The sequence below is a fragment of the Arvicanthis niloticus genome, chromosome 1 (assembly GCF_011762505.2).
Source record: "Arvicanthis niloticus isolate mArvNil1 chromosome 1, mArvNil1.pat.X, whole genome shotgun sequence".
Classification (NCBI taxonomy): domain Eukaryota; kingdom Metazoa; phylum Chordata; class Mammalia; order Rodentia; family Muridae; genus Arvicanthis; species Arvicanthis niloticus.
Window position 1 is genome coordinate 53,871,967 of NC_047658.1, and position 20,437 is coordinate 53,892,403.

Below are 20,437 nucleotides of genomic sequence, written 5' to 3' on the forward strand. Positions count from 1 at the left end.
ATCATTTTGTTGTCTAACCAGAACCTCTGTCATCTCTCCTAACTAAAACACTTAGTTCTGAACCTGGCTTTTTTCTTGGCTTTAGAATGAATGTCAGCTGAAAACTATCCATTCAAAATCTTTTCTCTCAAAGTAAATAGCCAGAATTGGCTATGAGACTATAAGTCTTCAACCCCGTCAGAAATCCGGAATGACTGAGTTAACTGAAATTATGAGAAGCACAAGGCATAGCTTCTAAAACTTAGCCAATTTATAGAGACCGCTGAACACCTAGACAGTCCCTATACTACAGAACGTTGGAGCATCTGATCTTCAGCCTTCTGGCCCAGGATCATCTGACAGACCTTAGTGATGCAGAATTATTAAGGGCTGATTACTCTGTCTTGGCAGATATAATCAGTCGACTATTCTGCAAGTGTGTCCTTTTCTGGACAGTGATTTGTCTGTAGATGGAAAGAGGCAATTTTTGCCTAGTGGCTGTCTCACCACAATTGGAGTAACTCCAAAGATGCTCAATTTCTTCTTAGAATCCAAGACAGGAAGCTGTCAGGAGCAGACAGGTCTCTAATCAAAAATGAACATTAATACAGAAATGTTTGTAACATCAATTCTGTGGATTTCTGATGTTTTGAAAACCAACTATCCATGTAAGGCAATCTGGACTGTTGTCTGTTAACTCCTCTCAGCTATTTCTAAAGAAAATATAGAAAACACCCTAACAATAAACTCAAAGCCATGAATTTGCTATAGTCCCTTAACTCACAGGCTAACCATCTCAAATCAGTTTAAAAAAGTTAAAGAAGGACTGGATCTAAGCCTTGTATTCCTGAATGTATTATACAGGCACATTGGGAACCCTTGATCAGATCAATGGTTAGCTGTGAGTATCTGCCTCTGGGTATGTCAGACTCTGGAGGACCTCTAAGGAGACAGCCCTGTCAGGCTCCTGTCAGCATGCACTTCCTGTCATCCATATCAGTGTCTATTTTTGATGACTGCACATGGGATGAATACCCAAATGGAACAGTCTCCAGACAGCCTCCCCTTCAGTTTCTGACCCACACTTTGTCTCCATATTTGCTCCCTTGGGTATTTTGTTACTCCTTCTAAGTAAGACCTAGGTATTCATACTTGTTCTTCCTTCTTCATGAGCTTTATGTGGTCTGTTAGTTGAATCAAACTTTTGGGCTAACATCCACTTATCAGTGAGTAAATACCATGTGAGTTCTTTTGTGATTGGGTTACCTCATTTAGGATATTTTCTAGTTCCATCCATTTACCTAAGAATTTCTCGAATTCATTATTTTTAATAGCTGAGTAATATTCCATTGTGTAAATGTACCACATTTTTTGTATCCATTCCTCCGTTGAAGGGCATCTGGGTTCTTTCCAGCTTCTGGCTATTATAAATAAGGCTGCTATGAACACAGTGGAGCATATGTCCTTGTTATATATTGGAACATTTTCTGGGTATATGCCCAGGAGTGGTATAGCTGGGTCCTCAGGTAGTGCTATGTCCAATTTTCTGAGGAACCGCCAGACTGATTTCCAGAGTGCTTGTACCAGCTTGCAATCCCACCAACAGTGGAGGAGTGTTCCTCTTTCTCCATATCCTCGCCAGCATCTACTATCACCTGAGTTTTTAATCTTAGCCATTCTGACTGGTGTGAGGTGGTATCTCAGAGTTTTGATTTGCATTTCCCTGATGACTAAGGATGTTGAGCATTTCTTAAAGTGCTTCTCAGCCATTCGAGTTTCCTCAGTTGAGAATTCTTTGTTTAGCTCTGTACCCAATTTTTTAATGTTTTTTTTTTTTGTTGTTGTTGTTGTCTGGCATCTAATTTCTTGAGTTCTTTGTATATATTGGATATTAGCCCTCTATTGGATGTAGGATTGGTAATGATCTTTTCCCAATTTGTTGGTTGCTGTTTTGTTTATTGACAGTGTCCTTTGCCTTACAGAAGCTTTGCAATTTGATGAGGTCCAATTTGTCAATTCTTGATCTTAGAGCACAAGCCATTGGTGTTCTGTTCAGGAACTTTCCCCCTGTGCCTAGGTATTCAAGGGTCTTCCCTACCTTCTCTTCTATTAGTTTCATTGTATCTGGTTTTATGTGAAGGTCCTTTATCCGCTTGGACTTGAGCTTTGTACAAGAGGATAAGAATGGATTAATTTGCATCTTCTGCATGCTGACCTCCAGTTGAGCCAGCACCATTTGTTGAAAATGCTGACCTTTTTCCACTGGATGGTTTTAGCTCCTTTGTCAAAGATCTAGTGACCATAGTTGTGTTGGTTAATTTCTGGATCTTTAATTCTATTCCATTGATCTTCCTGCCTGTCTCTGTACCAAACCATGCAGTTTTTATCACTACTGCTTTGTAGTACAATTTGAGGTCAGGGATGGTGATTCCCCCAGAAGTTCTTTTATTGTTGAGAATAGTTCTCGCTATCCTAGGTTTTTGTTATTCCAAATGAATTTGCAGATTGCTCTTTCTATCTCTATGAAGAATTGATTTGGAATTTTGATGGGGATTATGTTGAATCTGTAGATTGCTTTTGGCAAGATGGCCATTTTTACTAAGTCAGTCCTGCCAATCCAGGAGCATGGGAGATCTTTCCATCTTCTGAGATCTTCTTCGATTTCTTTCTTCAGAGACTTGAAGTTCTTGTCATACAGATCTTTCACTTGCTTGGTTAGATTCACTCCAAGATATTTTATATTATTTGTTATTATATTATATTATATTATTTGTGACTATTGTGAAGGGTGTCATTTCCCTAATTTCTTTCTCAGCCTGTTTATCCTTTGAGTAGAGGAAGGCTACTGATTTGTTTGAGTTGATTTTATATCCAGCCACTTTGCTAGAGTTGTTTATCAGGTTTAGGAGTTCTCTGGTGGAAGTTTTAGGGTCACTTAAGTATACTATCATATTATCCGCAAATAGTGAAATTTTGACTTCTTCCTTTCCTATCTGTATCCCTTTGACTTCCTTTTGTTGTCTAATTGCTCTAGCTAGGACTTCCAGTACTATATTGAATAGGTAGGGTGAGAGTGGGCAGCCTTGTCTAGTCCCTGATCTTAGTGGGATTGCTTCAAGTTTCTCTCCATTTAGTTTGATGTTGGCTACTGGCTTGCTGTATATTGCTTTTACTATGTTTAGGTATGGTCCTTGAATTCCTGATCTTTTCAAGACTTTTAACATGAAGGGATGTTAAATTATGTCAAATGCTTTCTCAGCATCTAGTGAGATGACCATGTGGTTTTTTTCTTTGAGTTTATTTATGTAATGGATTACATCGATGGATTTCTGAATATTGAACCATCCCTGCATTCCTGGGATAAAGCCTATTTGATCATGATGGATAATTGTTTTGATGTGTTTGTTGTTTGATTCGGTTTGCGAGAATTTTATTGAGTATTTTTGCATCAATATTCATAAGAAAGATTGGTCTGTAGTTCTCTTTCTTTGTTGGGTCTTTCTGTGGTTTAGGTATGAGTGTAATGGTAGCTTCATAGAACGAATTGGGTAGTGTTCCTTCTGTTTCTATTCGATGGAATAGCTTGAAGAGAATTGGTATTAATTAGGTCTTCCTTGAAGGTCTGCTAGAATTCTGCACTAAAACCATCTGGTCCTGGACTTTTTTTGGTGGGGAGACTGTTAATGACTTCTATTTCTTTAGGGTTTATAGGACTGTTTAGATGGTTCATCTGCTCCTGATTCAATTTTAGTATCTGGTCCCTGTCTAGAAAGTTGTCCATTTCATCCAGATTTTCCAATTTTGTTGAGTATAAGCCTTTGTAATAGGATCTGATGATTTTTTAAATTTCCTCAATTTCTGTCGTTATGTCTCCCTTTTTGGTTCTGATTTTATTAATTTGGATACTGTCTCTGTGCCCTTTGTTTAGTTTGGCTAAGGGTTTATTTATCTTGTTGATTTTCTCAAAAAACCAGCTCCTGGTTTTATTGATATTTTGTATAGTTCTTTCTGTTTCTACTTGGTTAAGCCCTGAGTTTGATTATTTCCTGCCGTCTACTCCTCTTGGGTGCGTTTGCTTCTTTTCATTCTAGATCTTTCAGGTGTTCTGTCAAGTTGTTAGTGTATGCTCTTTCCAGTTTCTTTTTGTGGGCACTTAGAGCTATGAGTTTTCCTTTTAGTACTGCTTTCATGGAGTCCCACAAGTTTTGGTATGACCTGTCCTCATTTTCATTAAATTCTAAAAAGTCTTTAATTTCTTTCTTTCTTTCTTCCTTGATCAAGTCATCATTGAGTGGAGCATTGTTCAGTTTCCACATGTACGTGGGCTTTCTGTTGGTTTTGTCCATATTAAAGACGAGTCTTAGCCCATGATGATATGATAGGATACAAGGGATTACTTCAGTCTTTTTGTATCTGTTAAGACCTGTTTTGTGACCAATTATATGGTCTATTTTGGAGAAGGTACCATGAGGTGCTGAGAAAAAGGTATATTCTTTTGCTTTAGGATGAAATGTTCTATAGATGTCAGTTAAGTCCAATTGGTTCATAACTTCTGTTAGTTTGTGTCTCGGTTTAGTTTTTGTTTCCATGATCTGTCCATTGCTGAGAGTGGGGTGTTGAAATCTCCCACTATTATTGTGTTAGGTGCAATGCATGCTTTAAGCTTCAGTAAAGTTTCTTTTATGTATGTGGGTGCCCTTGCATTTGGGGCATAGATGTTCAGAATTGAGAGTTCCTCTTGGTACATTTTTCCTTTGATGACTATGAAGTGTCCTTCTTTATCTTTTTTGATTACTTTTGGTTGAAAATCGATTTTATTTGATATTAGAATCGCTGCTCCAGCTTATTTCTTGGCACCATTTGCTTGGAAGATTGTTTTCCATCCTTTTATTCTGATGTAGTGCCTGTCTTTTTCACAGAGGTGCATTTCCTGTATGTAGCAAAATGCTGGGTCGTGTTTATGTATCTAGTCTCATAGTCTATGTCTTTTTATTGGAGAATTGAGTCCATTGATATTAAGAGATATTAAGGAAAATGAGTGTTGTTTCCTGTTATTTTTGTTATTGGTGGTGGAGTTATGTTTGTGTAGCTATGTTCTTTTAGGGTTGTTGGAAGATTACTTTCTTGCTTTTTCTAGGTTGTAGTTTCCCTCCTTGTGTTGGAGTTTTTCACCAATTATCCTTTGAAGTGCTGGATTTATGGCAAGATATTGTGTAAATTTGGATTTGTTATGAAATATTTTGGTTTCTCCATCAATATTGATTGAGAGTTTTGCTGGGTATAGTAGTCTGGGCTGGCATTTGTGTTCTCTTAGGGTCTGTATGATATCGGTCCAGGATCTTCTGGCTTTTATAGTCTCTGGTGAGAAGTCTGGTGTAATTCTTATAGGTCTGCCTTTATATGTTACTTTACCTTTTCCCCTTACTGCTTTTAGTATTTTTTCTTTGTTTTTTACATTTGATGTTTTGATTATTATGTGGCAGGAGGTATTTCTTTTCTGGTCTAAACTATTTGGAGTTCTGTAGGCTTCTTGTATATTTATGGACATCTCTTTCTGTAGGTTAGGAAAGTTTTCCTCTATAATTTTGTTGAAGATATTTACTGGTCCTTTAAGTAGGGAGACTTCCCCCTCATCTACTCCTATTATCCTTAGGTTTGGCCTTCTCATTGTGTCTTGGATTTCCTGTATGTTTTGGGTTAGTAGCTTTTTGTATTTTGCATTTTCTTTGACAGTTGTGTCAATGTTTTCCATGGTATCTTCTGCACATGAGATTCTCTGTTCTATCTCTTGTATTCTGTTGGTGATACTTGTGTCTATGACTCCTGATCTTTTTCCTAGGTTTTCTATCTCCAGGGTAGTCTCCCTTTGTGATTTTTTTTTTATTGTTTCTACTTTCATTTTTAGATCTTGGATGGTTTTGTTTAATTTCTTCACCTGTTTGGTTGTGCTTTCTTGCAATTCATTAATGGATTTTTGTGTTTCCTCTTTAAGGGCTTCTATCTGTCTACCTGTGTTCTCCTTAAATTCTTTGAGAGTGTTATTTATATCCTTCTTAAAGTCCTCTATCATCATCATGAGAAGTGATTTTAATCCTGAATCCTGCTTTTCCGGTGTGATGGGGGTGTTCAGGGCTTGCTATGATGGGGGATCTGGGTTCTGATGATGCCATGTAACTTTGGATTCTGTTGCTTACGTTCTTGCGCTTGCCTTTTGCCATCTGGTTAACTCTAGTGCTACTCGCTGTCTCTGAAGCCTGCCTTTCCAGTTATCTTTCTTGTGTCTGATCTCCTTGGGGTCCAGATGTCTCTGTGATCTTCTCCAGCAGCTTTGAGTACGGTGGTACCTCTAGGATGACTCAGGATATGGTGTCTCCAAGGTAGCAGACCAGCTAGGTGTCTGCTGTTCTGGGTGCAGTGTCTCCTCTAGAATGTCTCAGGATAAGGTGTCCACTGTTCTGAGTGCAGTGGCTCCTCTAAGATGTCTAGGGATATGTTGTCTGTTGCTTTGAGTTCAGTTGTTCCTCTGCTGCTCTGGGTTCAGTGGTACCTATGCCGCTCTGGGTTGACTGAACCTTCCAGGATGTCTTGGGAGGAATCCTGTGACCACACAGGAGCAGACCGGGCAGGGGTCTGCGCCAGGCCTCAGATCTGGGAGAGGGGCGGAAGGGGAGTCAAGAGGTTTGTTCTTAAAGACAAGATTCCAGGACCTTAGATAAAGTTCACCCAAAACACCATCTCCTCCTGGATGCCAGACAAGACCCAGGTTTCCTTTATTTCAATCTCTCAGGCCATCAATCTGGAGAGTATTGAGTTCCATGAGAAATAACGTATTTGGACTAAATGTCAGAGAGAGGTGTAGGGCCATTCCCATCTGGGGTGTGTGTGTACATCAGTGACATTGCTTGTTGTTTTGTGCTTGGACCTCCTTTCTTCCTCATACGGATGCTGCAGAGAGTTAAAATGAGAGTAAAATCACAAAACATTGTAATGATGCTGGCAGCTACACCACAGATGGCATTAGGTTGGGTAGTCGGCCTGGTGCATGCAGCTCTGCTGCTGCTGTACCACACTGTTTTACAAACAAGTATGTGGGCTGTCAGTGAGGTGCAGCAGTGCTCACCCATAAGCTCAGGGTTAGGAAGGCAGAGACAGAAGGAATGGCCAGCTAGTTGTACAGAATCGATGAACTCCAGGTTCAGGAAGAGACCCTGATCCAGAATTAAGATGGGGAATGGCAGAAGGAAGACACCTGACATCTGACCACATGCAAATGTGCTCATTTGCATACACACATATATACACACATAGATTTCTCTCCTGCCCGCCCCCCTCCACACACACAGAGGAGGGGAAAGGGGGAAGGGAGAGAGAGAGGAAATCCTGGCAAATGTAACAATGTTTAAGAGCACTGGAAATGTTTATCTCAAGGATTCACGATTATGGGTATGTGTGGCTGGTGTGTGGTGGCCAAGGACATCTGCTTTTTGCATCTGGCTTGGTGGAAGGGAACTAGAACAGGACAAGGGAGCCCTTGCCTTCCTTGCCTAGACTACACATGTCCAAGCTTCTGTCTCTTCTCTTTGGCCAGTAGCTCTGTCCCTAGGCAGATTAAATTATAAGAAAAGTAATGTCCTTCTGGCTTTTATAGGAAGACTGAACCCAGAAACGCAATTCTCCCAGGTGGAGGGGTCTCCTTAGTGACACTGTGACCATGTGCCTGTGCCAGCCACTTCCTTGAAGGTTCCTCTGGCTGTAGCCTTGGGGTCCCCTCATTCACATGTCCACCAACGAGCTTTGCTGATTTGTAGGTGGAGTTTCCAAGTGTAAAAGGGCCCTGTACTGTTTGTTTCCCAGGCATAGTTTCAAAAGAAAATAGCATTTTACAGCCTGCATTAATGGGAAATTACTTTCCATTAGGATTCTGAATGATTGGCCTATGATGTTTATAAAGGAAAGGAAAAATGTCAAGCATCTCACTGACAATTTTAAGCAAAGCCCTGAAGACTTTGCCAGAAACAGATTCCAAGAACATTTTCTTCATCATTTCTTCTTTCCAGAGAAGGAAAAAGAGCAGAGCCTGCTGAAAGGATGTAGGTCAATTAGGCAGACTACGGTGGGGCTGCGATGGAGCTGCTGATAATGTCATTGCTGGGTAGTTACAGGAGCGAATGAAGTGAGCCAGCCTGGAGGAGGAGACTCACTGCTGAATGAGGGAGTGCAGACAGAGGCCACGTTCAGACCCCGGCCAGAAGAAATGAGTGTCTGTCCAAGCCCCTGTACACAGGGTCATGAGGCTTCATCAGCTCAAGCTGCCCCATTGTCCCTAAAGAGAAAAGGAAGCCAAGGAAAGTCCTTGAGCTGAACTCTGTGCTTGGGCAGGTCTCAGGATCAGAAAACAGTATGGCACTTGAGACCTGTGTCCCTGAACCTTCCTCACCCTTGGGATCTTGTATGAGGCTCTGAGCTGTCATTTACTCTACATTAAAATAGAGGGCAGGCTGTATTTGACCTTTTCACTGTTTATATATTCCAGCAGTGCTGGGGTTATTAGGGGAAGGCTTTAATACAGAATCAAGGACAGGCATTTTGGAAAAGTACACACCCCAGACACAGAGGCTCAGGCTTCTCTGTCACAGCCTTAGATACCTATTATTTGGTGGCATCTGTTTATGAAGCTTTCTTTTTTTTTCTTCACTGAGATGTCTGAAGGTTCTAATTAATATTGTGATAGCTAAGGGTTCACAAGCCCCAGGCTGAGATCTGCTTCAAGTGTGCAGAGAAGGGTGAGGGTCGTTAACATGGTCTGACAGAACAGGCAAAGTAAATCTCTCCACTGACTTGTGTTAAGACATTCTACCTTTTGTGAGGTATAAAAGAGACTTTTATAAACTTCTTGACACTTTGAAGGCTACTCAGAAATAGTCCAAGTCATTCCTCTTATGGGTGCCAATCTCCAGGGATTACATTGGAAAATAAACATGTATTCAAAAGGGAAAGGCAGGGCTCACAAGTTTAAAAAAAAGACACACACTTTGCAATAGGAGTGTATACATTTATTGACCTAAGTTTCCAAAGAGGAAATTAAAATTTCACAAGAGTCCTGTTGGGTGGAGTTCATTTAGTCAGCAGGTTTGTCCCCTCTCCTACCCCATAGCCTTCCCACCACATCCATTTCTGTAACTCTCAGAAGTGGCTCTGACTTGAATCATTGCAAGGGTAAGATAAACGGGGACAGGAGTCCCACATTGTAGTTCAGATGCTGGCGGGTTTGGGTAGATTTCTTAAGTTCTCCAGAAGCTGAATGAAGGCACTGGGCTCCCTGCTTTCAGGTGCTCTGACCTTCAAATGCTGTCTCCCATGTTTGTCTCCTAGAGTATGTGGCATTCTCAACATCTTAAAAGTGGACAGGTTGAACATTTAGTATTTCCTCTATTGAAAGGTCATTATTAGAAAATAATTGGTAAAGTATTTTGTTCTCAGTCTGTAGCTCCTGGTATGGGGAGTATCTGAGGCCCTTTGCTATTGTCCAAGCTGGAGGAGGCTTTGGAAGGGAAAGGTTTTTTCACTGTAGGGAATCGTTTCCTGGAATTCATGTACAAGCTCTGTCATGGGAGTTTCTGAGAGCCACAAAACCCTGCCTCTCCCATACCTTTGGGAATCACAATAGAACTTGTTAGAAATGTCTGTGTGATGGATAATATTATCTCAGATGCAGAATATCTTATATGTGTATGTGTTTTATAACAACATGGCTGATCTATAAGCTAATATCTCAAACACTGTAATCCAAATGTTAATGTAGATATTAATTTTAAAAAAAGTATAGAAGTCCATTGTCTCTGGGGATAATGAACAGGGGACAGCTGTGTGGCATGGTTCCAGAGGACTATATGAACACACACACACACACACACACACACACACACACACACACTACCTCTGAAGCGCTGGTCTATGACACTTTCCTTTGTTGGAGAATGAGGTCAAAATGGCTAGTAATGATTCTTAGAGGAACACTTGAAGCCCTATATTTATGCAAACTCTTTTGATTTTCACTATTAGTGATTAACCCATGCTGTATAAAGCAAGGACCAGCTCTACCCAGGGCCCTCTGCCAGCGGACCCCTAGACAGTGGCTGGAAGGCTGCCTTTGATGGCAGTGGTCTCTTTCCCATTCCCCATGTCTTAGCAAAAACTACTCAAACACCGGACTGGGTTATAGTTGAAGGGGTCACCAGTCAGGGAATTTGAGTAAATAAATGGGCCACAGCTTCTGCAGTGCCTGCATTAGTCATCCTGATACACAGCGCTGGCCTTTGTCAGGATAGGGCACAAGCTTTATTTATTAAACCCAAGTGATGAATCCTGTGTGGATGGTGCAGGGTTGGTATAAGGTTAAAACAAATCATATGGCTTATTTCTTCTGTAGATGATGATGAGTAAACTAGAGTCCCCCTGCTAAATCATTTCAATAAATCACCTGTGGGCTAAACAAATAGTGGGCTGCTATTTCTAAAGAGACAATTTATAGATCTTACTCAGCAATTTACAATATACCCATCATAGATTAAGATGTAAAATGTATGTTGTATAATCCCTGCACTTGAGAGGTAGAGTTCAGAGGCTCAGAATAGGTGGCCAGCTGGAGGGGAGACAAACTAGAAGTGGGGGTGGAGGTTCAAGGAAATCGAGACTCTGGTGATCTAATCCAGAGCTTAGACCTAGGGACTGCTAGTTTCTGTCTAGTCTAATGGGAGTACAAATTGTAATTTACATATGACAAAACAAAATTTTGTATCAGAATTATACAACAGTGTTGTATCTTAGTCTGCAATGGGGAAAGTTAGCTTCAAAAGAATTTAGAACTAAACCTTGAGATTATAACTTTTGGGAGAGGGAGCCTGAACAAAATATGTACTTTCTAATGCAAGAGAAATAGTTTGTTATAGGTTGAGCATGGTGCCTGGCCTCTATCGGACACTCGATGATTGCACATGGACCTGAGTTAGAAATGAGCTTCTTGGGTTGGGCGTGCCACTCAGCTGACAGAGTGCATACCCAGCATGCATGAAGCCCTGGGTCAGAGCCCCAGCACTTCATAGGCGGGGCCTAGTGAGATGTTGCTATAATCCTAGCACTTGGGAGGTAGAGTCCTGAGGATCAGAAGTTCAAGGTCATTCTCAGCTACATAGGGTGTTTGAGGCCAGCCTGGGCTGGAGACAAAATGGGGAGGGGAAAAAGAGTGAGGGGAGACAGTGATGGGAGGAGAGAAGAGAGGAGAGGAAGTAAATGCTGAATGATGTATTTGCCCCAACATGTTTAGGAGACAAATTATTGAGTCAAATTCTTCAGGTGTTGTCAAATCCTAGGATGACTGTCTTGTGGAAACCAAGCTTCCAGAAAGACCCTTGGGATTCATTCCTGACTGGAGTACTGCTCCCCTCTACCTGCCTGGCACCTGCTTCTCCCAGCCTTAGTGGCCCTGGGTGGAGCTTAAGCAATAGGGAGACACTACTGAGCATTTAGACTTGAGACCAGGAAGAGAGTGGAAAACAAGCCCCGCCCCCGGCTCAGCCAAAGAAGGATAAAGGGAGTTTTGGGGTCAGAGTAACTCCCATCTCTGTCACTGAGTACTTAGGGGTCCTAAAGAGCAGGGATCATAGCTTCCCACTGGGTAGAGTTATTCTAAGGATAAAGTTAAAGCCTGTAAATTAGAGGTGCTGGGCACAGTACTTGCTACCATGTAAGAGCCCACAACACAGCCACTGTTGATGCTACATAATCGGTTATCTGCCTTCCCAGCCTACCGCAGACTGAGAGCAGCAGATTAGAAGGGCCCGAGGGACTGCTTCGGGAAGGTCCACTGGCAGCAGGAAAAGGGACAGGTCGCAGCCTGGCTACAAGGGAGGCAAGAACAAAGCTATATATATGTATATATATATTTTTTTAAAAAAATAATTTTTCTTTTCAAAAGACACAACACTTTGGGGCATTTACTAAAGACAAGTGCTCTCTGCTTCCTGGAGACCCCACCCCTAGTCCTTCCATAGGACTGACAGTAGGCGGTGTGAGTTCTGGTGTGAGCTCTGGTGTGAGCTCCCCCCCCCCCCACTGATTTCCAGAAAGTAGGTGTGTGTGAAGGGGTTCAAGTGCACCTTCCATTGGTAGTGCTGAGACTTGACTGTTCCCGAGCCTTGCACTCTCTAGAGTCAAGGCCAGAGGAGGAGAGGAGGAAACCCCAGGAAGGTAGCTCAAGGTCAGTGTGTTGGAAGATCTTCAACTTTTCACACCTGAGAAGAGAGCTCACCCCTTCCCTAATCACCACCCCTACGTCGGTTCCCTCAGAGGCAAGCATGGAAGCAGCATTTGAGAATAGCTCCCAGCCTGAGGAAGGAAGGAAAGGAGAACCAGTCAGGCCCCTCCATTCTAGCACAGTCTCCATGTTGTGTGTCAGGCTCCCAGCACTGGAAGGAAGGACAGAAGCCACATTCCTCAGGGTGGGTAAGATCCAGGCTGAGGAGGATGCTGTCGGTGTTCCTGGGTCTGGGAGCTCAGCTGAAGGGCCAGGGATTGGCTCAGATAGAGAGAGGACTTGAGGGTGGCTGAGGCATGGAGAGGGAATAAACCTTTCCATGGTTATTCGGAGTTGTACAAGTTAAAGTGGTCCACACAGCGCACTCTGCACCCAGGCAAGGGCCAGAGGCTTCTCTGTCCCTTACCTTGGAGGGAAATGGTAGTAACTAGTCATTAAGTTGAATCCCTTGCCTCTGAGGCTGAGGCGTGACTTCCCTTACTAAGACCTGAGAGGCTTGAAGCTGGGTAAGATGAGATATTGTGGGATGAGGTGGCTACTACAGGAAAAGAAATGTGGTCACAGTTTGTGTATGCCAGTGACACTTGGAGCAGGAACTTGGCAAAGAAGGATGAGGTGGAGGGAAGGGCGGTGGAAAGAATTTTCCCGAGGCTAAGATGGGACCCTCTATTGTTAGAAAGTGGACCACATCACTGCCAAGAGGGAAGTGAAGTTTGTTTTAGGAAGAATATGGTTTCCATCTCTATTGTGTGTGGCTGAGAGAAAATAGCCCCCCCTTCCCCCTAATGGTGTGCAGCCGAACTAGAATAATAAATATTTAAGAGGGATGCTCTCTTTTCTCTTTTAAAATAATCTTTGATTCATGACATTCACAAAGATAGATTGTGTTTCCTACTCTCCTCTCATGCTACATTAAGGCCTGGTCTCAGGAGTCAGAGAAAATAACAGGGTTTCCTGAGGGTGGGTGGGAGGGTTTGTGGCCTTCCCCAGCAGACTCCGTGGGGTCCTGGGTGTCTGCTTCCTGTTTTGTAGAGCACACAAACCTGTGCTTCAGAGACAAATGCATGTGCATGCTTTCTCCACACTTCTGGAGACCAACAACTGCATGCAAATAAGCAAGGGTGGAGGGCACTCGGGGCTCCAGGACCACAGGGTCAGAGAAATGGGATGCTGCCTGGGAGCTATGCTGTCTTACCAGGAGTTTTGTGGGGAGGTGCTATGTCTGGCAGTGGGACCAAGCATCCAGCAACCTTACATATGAGTATCTCAAACACTGAGGAAGCAGAGGTCATCTTGACTGGCTGAAAGTTCTATCTTCTAGGCATGAATTTTGTGTCCTGGAAGGCCCAGCCTGTCTCTTAGGTGGGCAGAAATGTTATTTCTCTACTTGGGCTTGCCATGAGTCTCCATTTAGACCAGCAGCGGAAACGGCTTGATCTTTTTTCCATTTCTACTGTTTGCCAAAAATGGAATGAGAAAAAGAATTAATCTTTTTTCCATTTCTTTTAATGGAAAAAAATGTAATCTTGCCATTTCAAGGTAACTCGGTCTCCTCCAATGAAAAGCTTAGATGGCCCGTTCGTCACTCACTGGATTCAGGAAATCACCGTAGTCAGTTCAGAGATGAACCCCCTTCTGGGAGCTGGTGATTTTTCCTTAATCATCCTCTCCTCCCTCAGTCACCCCAAGATATTGTCCAAACGCACGAGGAGCTGATGGAGATTTGGGTTGCATATGTGGAGGTTCACGGCCACAGCGGGGTCACTCACTAGTCACAGAGCTCCATCTGATGTCTCCTGCCCCAGTCCACCTCTGAGAGGCCAGGTCTGTGTGTTGAGCATCTGTGATGGTGGCCTGTGGACCCTCAGTCCTGCCTTACTCTGGGGAGTGAGCGGTGATTGCCTCAAGCCCCTCTTTGGTTTCATTACACCACACTTTCCCTGGCTCAGAGAACTTTGGGAGCTGCCTTGACCCAGAGTTCTAGTGCGAAGTGGGGCAGACGTCATCCTCTGGGTGTAATCGAGGAAACATTTCCACACTGTAGGCCATTGCCTTCTCTCTCCAGGTTCCTCCCTGTTTAGGAAGAACTTCTACCTCTTTTCTAAGTAGCAGGAAGCAGCCTTTCTGTCTCCACACTCCAGGATCCAAGGTCTTCAAGCTCTGGTCCTTTTGAACCAGAGTTTGCCTCTTTCTTACATCTTACAAAATATGCCCGGTCTCCGGCACGAGACCCTGAAAACCTCAGCTGCTGCAGCATTTCCTAACTGAAGTAGCAATGTTTTAGAACTTGCAAGCTATACAGGGGCTACGTGGTTCATGCCCAGGCTCTGTGCCCCCTTTGTTGAAGAATGGCTTACTTGGTTGAGGGCCCTGGTTAACAAAAATGACCCAGAATGAAAATGCATCAGGAGCTATTTCAGAATGCTGTACTGCCACAGGTGTGGTTTGGATCAGCTAGCCCAAGCTCTGATCGGTGTGCATTACAGGTCCGCACACCTGAGGATTGTGCTTTGTATTGGGGCAGTGCAGGAACGCTGTGGAGGGCCCCGGGTACATGAGTCATGGATATCCTTTATGGAGTCTTTCTTCCTAGGGGGTCTCTTGCGAGGCACTCTGTCCAGTTTTTATTTGCTGGTGCAGTGCCTCTCTTGGCATATCAAAGTGGGCAACATGGCGGTGGCCCTTGTCTGTAATTGATGAAGTGAGAAGTGAGTTATGTGTCTGTTTCCTGATTAGTTCAGTCTCTCTCTCTCTCTCTCTCTCTCTCTCTCTCTCTCTCTCTCTCGTTATACAAGTATGCACTTACAGGTTGGCTTGGACAACTGTCTCCTACTTAGAATGTGTTTTGGTCATCAAAGGTTGCTGATAGAGGATAGAGTAAGGGTGAGGAAAACTAGATATCAAGCCTCACAGTCAGTGAGATAACCCACACAGTGCCTCAACAGCATCCTAGAGCAAGCCTCACAGTCAGTGAGATAGCCCACACAGCAGCATCTTAGATTGTGTAGAAGGTTGCCTCAGGTGAGGTAGGTCATGGCGTGGGGTCTGGAATCCTGGTGTTTTCTTTCTGACTTGCTATCAGGCCATTGTGACCTCTTCAAAAAGGGGAGGGTTTGGGCAAGACTCCCAGATTGCCTTCTGCCCAGATGGTCTGAGGAGATGCTTTCTGAGCCAACCGTGGCTGTTCCACCTGCTTCCTCTTCAGGCAGATCTGCTAGTGACAGAAACATGGGAAGAGCCTGATTATTTTACAGGCTACACCAAACACAGTTGTACTTCAGTGACACTAACTTTGACGCACAGCCCCAAGTTTTCAGGATCCAATCCTATCCACCTTCATCAAGTACTATTCGACCAAAGAAAAACTGAAAAATTCTCTGCTGGAAATTCCGTTCCCTAGTGCTTTGAGATCATTGAATGTTATTCTATCCAAATTGAAAATAGTGGAACTAAGCCCCAATATTTAACTTTGTCTACCTGGCTTCCATCATTATGACAAAAGGAGTTTACATTCAGGCTGGGGTGAATTCTCTCCTGGAAGGAGCTGTCCAAACATCTTGGTGGTCCTGGATGTCATTGTGTAGAGAGATCCAGAGTTCAAGAGGCAGTCAGTCTACAAGTGACCTGAAGAGAGGGCGCTGCCTCTCAGGAGGAGAGGCCTTGCTACTACTGCTTTCTCTTTCCCCAGCAGTCAAAGCTTCGTACACCTAACCGTGGATGCAAGAACGCTGTGACACTGGGGGTTCTCAGTCCCCCTTTCCTAGGTTGGAAAGATCTGGAAATTTTAAAAAGATAACTTACATTGTTAGAGCATCCATCTGCTCTAACAATCATCCTTGGCCAACCAGAGAAATACTCAAATCCATTCACAATCTTTCTCTCCTGTTAACATTATATGAGCCCTGAAGATTTGGTGAGGAAGGGATACAATCTCCTATGGAACTTCAGCTCTCACATGAAGTCTAAAGGTGGGAAGGGAGGCCTTGTCTTAGTTACTGCTCGATTTCTGTGAAGAGACACCACTACCCAAGGCAACTTGTAAAAGAAAGCATTTGGGGCCTGCTTACAGTCTCAAGAGAGTTAGTACATGACCATCGTGGCAGGGAGCATGGTGGCAGGCAAACAGGTATGGTGCTGGAGCAGTACCTGAGAGGTTACATCCTGATCTGAAGGCAGATGACAGAAAGAGTAGAACCAGGCCTAGAGTTCACCCCCGGTGACACACCTCTGTGACAAGGCCACACCCTCCTAATCTTTCCTAAACAATCAGCCAACTGGGAACTAAAGAAAAAAAGAAATAAAACAAAATGGAAGCCATAAAATTGAATGGCAGAAGGAAAAGCATGTCAGATATTCAGTCAGAATACTGGAAATTGGTTTTGCTCTGGGACATCCCCCCCCCCACTCCCTTTCTAGAAGTACTCTGGTGGCTCTGGAGCCGGCTTATGTCTATGACCTTCCTATGTGTGCATAGTCTGGGTTGGGTTTAGCTTCCTTCCATCCCTTCCTTTGATACGATCTAGGTCTTACTGGTGGTCCATGCGCCTAGCCTTCCTCCAATGAATGTATCATCTTTTTGGCTAAGGCCTTTCAGCTCTTGACTCTGTTGTTTCAACTTCAGCTCCTTCACAGGGGACAGTGTGAACTGAGAAGTGGAGCAGGAAGCCATGCCTACCCTCAGACATGCTAAGTTTTTATCTTAAGCTAGCCTGGGGAGTGCCTTATATTCATGAACTTGTGGTCTATATGGTCAGGGAATCTGTAGAAAATCTTCAGAATATCTCCAAAACAAAGAAGAAATATTTACATTTAAAAAATAAAATCAACTAATTGTGCTTCCAAAGCCTATTTGGGTCATTTCACTTTTAAGTTATATATAAAAACCTTATAATAGTAGCAAAGTCAGAATCAAAACATGGTGCTTGAATTACTGCTGCCTTTTCAAATGGTCAGGGATTTAAAAAGTCTCATAAAACTTATTTTACTAATACTTAGAGGAAAAAATACCAAGTATAATCCAGTCAAAATGGAAATTATACAGTGACACTAAAGCTTATCCGAATGATTATGGAATGTCCAGGAAATTCTGCAATGGAACAGTGGCCAGGAACTTGCCTTACTAGTTATCAACATTTACTTTACAGCTGTAATATAAAAAGAGATATGGTACTGTTACCAAATGGATCAACTGGACTGAATTGAGAATCTCAAAATAGACCACAGGGCTTGTGGTAATTAAATGGCGAAGCCAGGTGTGATGGCACCTGTAATCCTAACAATTGGGAAGTGGAGGCAGGAGGACCCCTTTGAGTTCAGGGCTAGCCTGAACTATATAGGGAGAGACCCTCAACAATAAGATATAAAAGCAGTATTTGAAATCAGTGAGGAAAAGGGATCATTTTAAAACTGCTTCAGTATCATTTAAACATCATAAATTCTTTTTGTCAAAATATAAATGGATTAAAAATAAAAGTTGTAACATGAAAAAAGTTTAAAATTCTGAAATAAAAATTCTGCATAATAACCATACATAGCCATGGAGGATAAGGTATGAATAAAAGGCCTCATTTTCCCTCCTTTACTGTGCTGGAATTATATATTCTAAAGCAAAATAAAACACCTACAACTTGCCCAGTTACCAGCATGAATTGTAATAAATAAATTAATGAATAACTAAATATAAATAAATAAAATAGAACATACAAATAAACAGGGAATAGTTTGTACCAAACTTGGCAGATAGAGGCCCAGTGTTTGGAGTATATAGGGATTTCTAATTTTTAAATATAAAAAATTAGTACAATACTAAATTGATAACAAATGTTAAACATCTTAGCACACTTCATGTTCTATGATGATCAAATTCAGTTCTAGGCAGTTACTTAGAGGAAAAAAATGCACATATTTGTGTGCATGTATGTGAAGAGATGCATGCACAGCTTTCTTTAGATTTATCTATGTAAGCAGAGAAAGTCTAAAGTAAAAAGGAAAATGAAAGAGGGTGTGAGGGAAAATTAAGGGATGGAGCAGAGAAGAGGAGAGATGAGAAAAGAGGGGGAAGAGACGGGCAAGGAGACAAGAAGAAGGAAGGGGGAGGAAGAAAGGGAGGGAGGGAGGGGGAAGACAGGAAGGAAAGGAGGGAGGGAAGGAGGGAGGAAGGCAGGAAGGAAGGAAAGAAGGAAGGGAGGGAGGGAGGAAGGGAGGGAGGCAGGAAGGAAGGAAAGAAGGAAGGGAGGGAGGAAAGGAGGGAGAGAAGTGAGGGAGGGAAAAGGGAGGAAGGAAGAAAAGGGAGGGAGGGAGGGAGGAAGAGAGGACAGAAGAGAGGAAAGAAGCAAGTCAGGAAGGGAAGGAAGGAAGGGAAGGGAAGAAGGAAGGAAGGGAAGGAAGGGAAGGGAAGGAGAGAGGGAAGAAGGAAGGAAGAGAGGAGGGAAAGGAATGGAGGAAGGGTCACAAATGTTTAATTATAGGTCTGATAGGTCCAGGAGTGCTCAGAATGACTGCCATAAGAGATGGCAGCAGTAAAGGAAATTGGTGCAGGTGGCAGCTGTCCAGTAGCTAAGAGTTGTGTTTGGGGTTAGGCTGGCAGTACTAAGTGCAAGAACATTATTTAATGGAAACATATGAACTATATTCACAGATACAGTCATACAGACCCCTGGCCGTCCCAGGCTGCACACTGGTTATCTGAGTCAGTGAGTCAGATTTGACTTGTCCCAGATCTGCATACACATTTTCTTTCACAGTGACAATTTTTCAGTTTTTAGGGGAAACTCACTGTTGTGAGAACTCTAGGCTTGACCATTAGTCAGCTCTGTGAAAATTTGTATTCCTGCTGTGGTTCTCACGTTACCACCTCAGCACTCCTTGACACGGGTAACACATCACCTCAACTTTGTCCTTCAGTGTTCCCAAGTTCCATCCAGTCACCACAAAGAAAGGCTGAGCATCCTGGAGGCAGGACCTGGGCCTTGTGATTTGCCTTTTCCCTTGGGCTCCTGCACCCAGGAGATGGGCTGGGCATGTGTCCTCCTCCTCCTCCTCCTCCTCCTCCTCCTCCTCCTCCTCCTCCTCCTCCCTCCTCCTCAGAGGACAGGCACTGCATGCAGTGGGGTTGGCTAAGGCATCTGGAGAGCCAAGGAGGCTGGAGGAGGCCAGGGACCACAAAGAGTAGCAATGGAAGCCAGCCTTGGGGTAGGCGGGAGGGAGCACAGGCTCATCTGTCATTGCTCCTTTCTCTGGGTGATCTGTTAACAGAAACTTTTTGTCTCCATATCACATGGACAGGTACTGACACTCCCTCGGACCAGCCCTGCTGTCGTGGTCTCTATGACTTTGAGCCAGAAAACGAAGGAGAATTAGGATTTAAAGAAGGGGACATCATTACATTAACCAATCAGATAGACGAAAACTGGTATGAAGGAATGCTCCGTGGGGAATCCGGCTTCTTCCCCATTAATTACGTGGAAGTCATTGTGCCTTTACCTCGGTAAATGTGTCTTTTGGACCTAACTTCAGAACTGAAATGAATTGGCACCAGTGTTCTCTCAGTGTGGTGTTCTGTGGCATCCTCGCTCTCTGGCCCACTTAATCACTTTTGTATGTGTGTTTTCTTTATAATGTATTTTGTATCAATTTAATTTGTATAACTGATTTCTTTGTCCTAACTCATAAAAATAGTTTTCTTCTTGTTCTAAAAAGTCATTGGTTAAATGTATTTGCTTCCTGTTGCTAAAAAAAAAAAGTAAATTGCGCCCATTCGAATGGCCTGGGTAGTCCTTAGCTGCAGTGGGAACACACCCTTTGCAGTTATGAAAGCTAAAGATTTTGTTTCTTGACATTATTGATGGCATCCAGTCTTCTCCTGTTTTAAGCTTACCTGTGAACAGCCCAATAAACATGACACACTGTGTTCATAAGACTGGTTATTTTTAGTGTTAAATTGCTTTTTAAGCTTGGACTTCAGGGCAAATCCTTGGCTGGCCTGGGGTCCCAGGTGAAGTCCTTAGATGATGGCTGCAGATTGGTGCCAGCAGGTGGGGTGTGGACCTTTAATGGCTACTGACTTAAACAGGGTCCATCCCCTTCTCACCCGAAGATTAGAAAAGCCTCCTGCCTACTGGTAAGTTCACTAAACAGCTCAGCTTA

General features: G+C 43.1%; 1 protein-coding gene across 3 annotated transcripts in view; it reads left to right on the top strand.

Annotated features, from left to right (window-relative positions):
* Sh3gl3 (SH3 domain containing GRB2 like 3, endophilin A3) overlaps positions 1 to 20,201 on the top strand; it is a 135,133-nt gene extending 114,932 nt beyond the window's left edge. For 2 of the 3 annotated variants that reach the window (XM_034509362.2, XM_034509370.2), the window contains exon 9: positions 19,577 to 20,201. In XM_034509362.2, coding sequence (XP_034365253.1) covers positions 19,577 to 19,782 — 206 coding nt within the window. In that variant the 3' untranslated portion in view covers positions 19,783 to 20,201. The remainder of the gene's footprint in view (positions 1 to 19,576) is intronic. The other variant, XM_034509377.2, reaches the window with a different exon arrangement.
* The last annotated feature ends 236 nt before the right edge of the window (positions 20,202 to 20,437 follow it).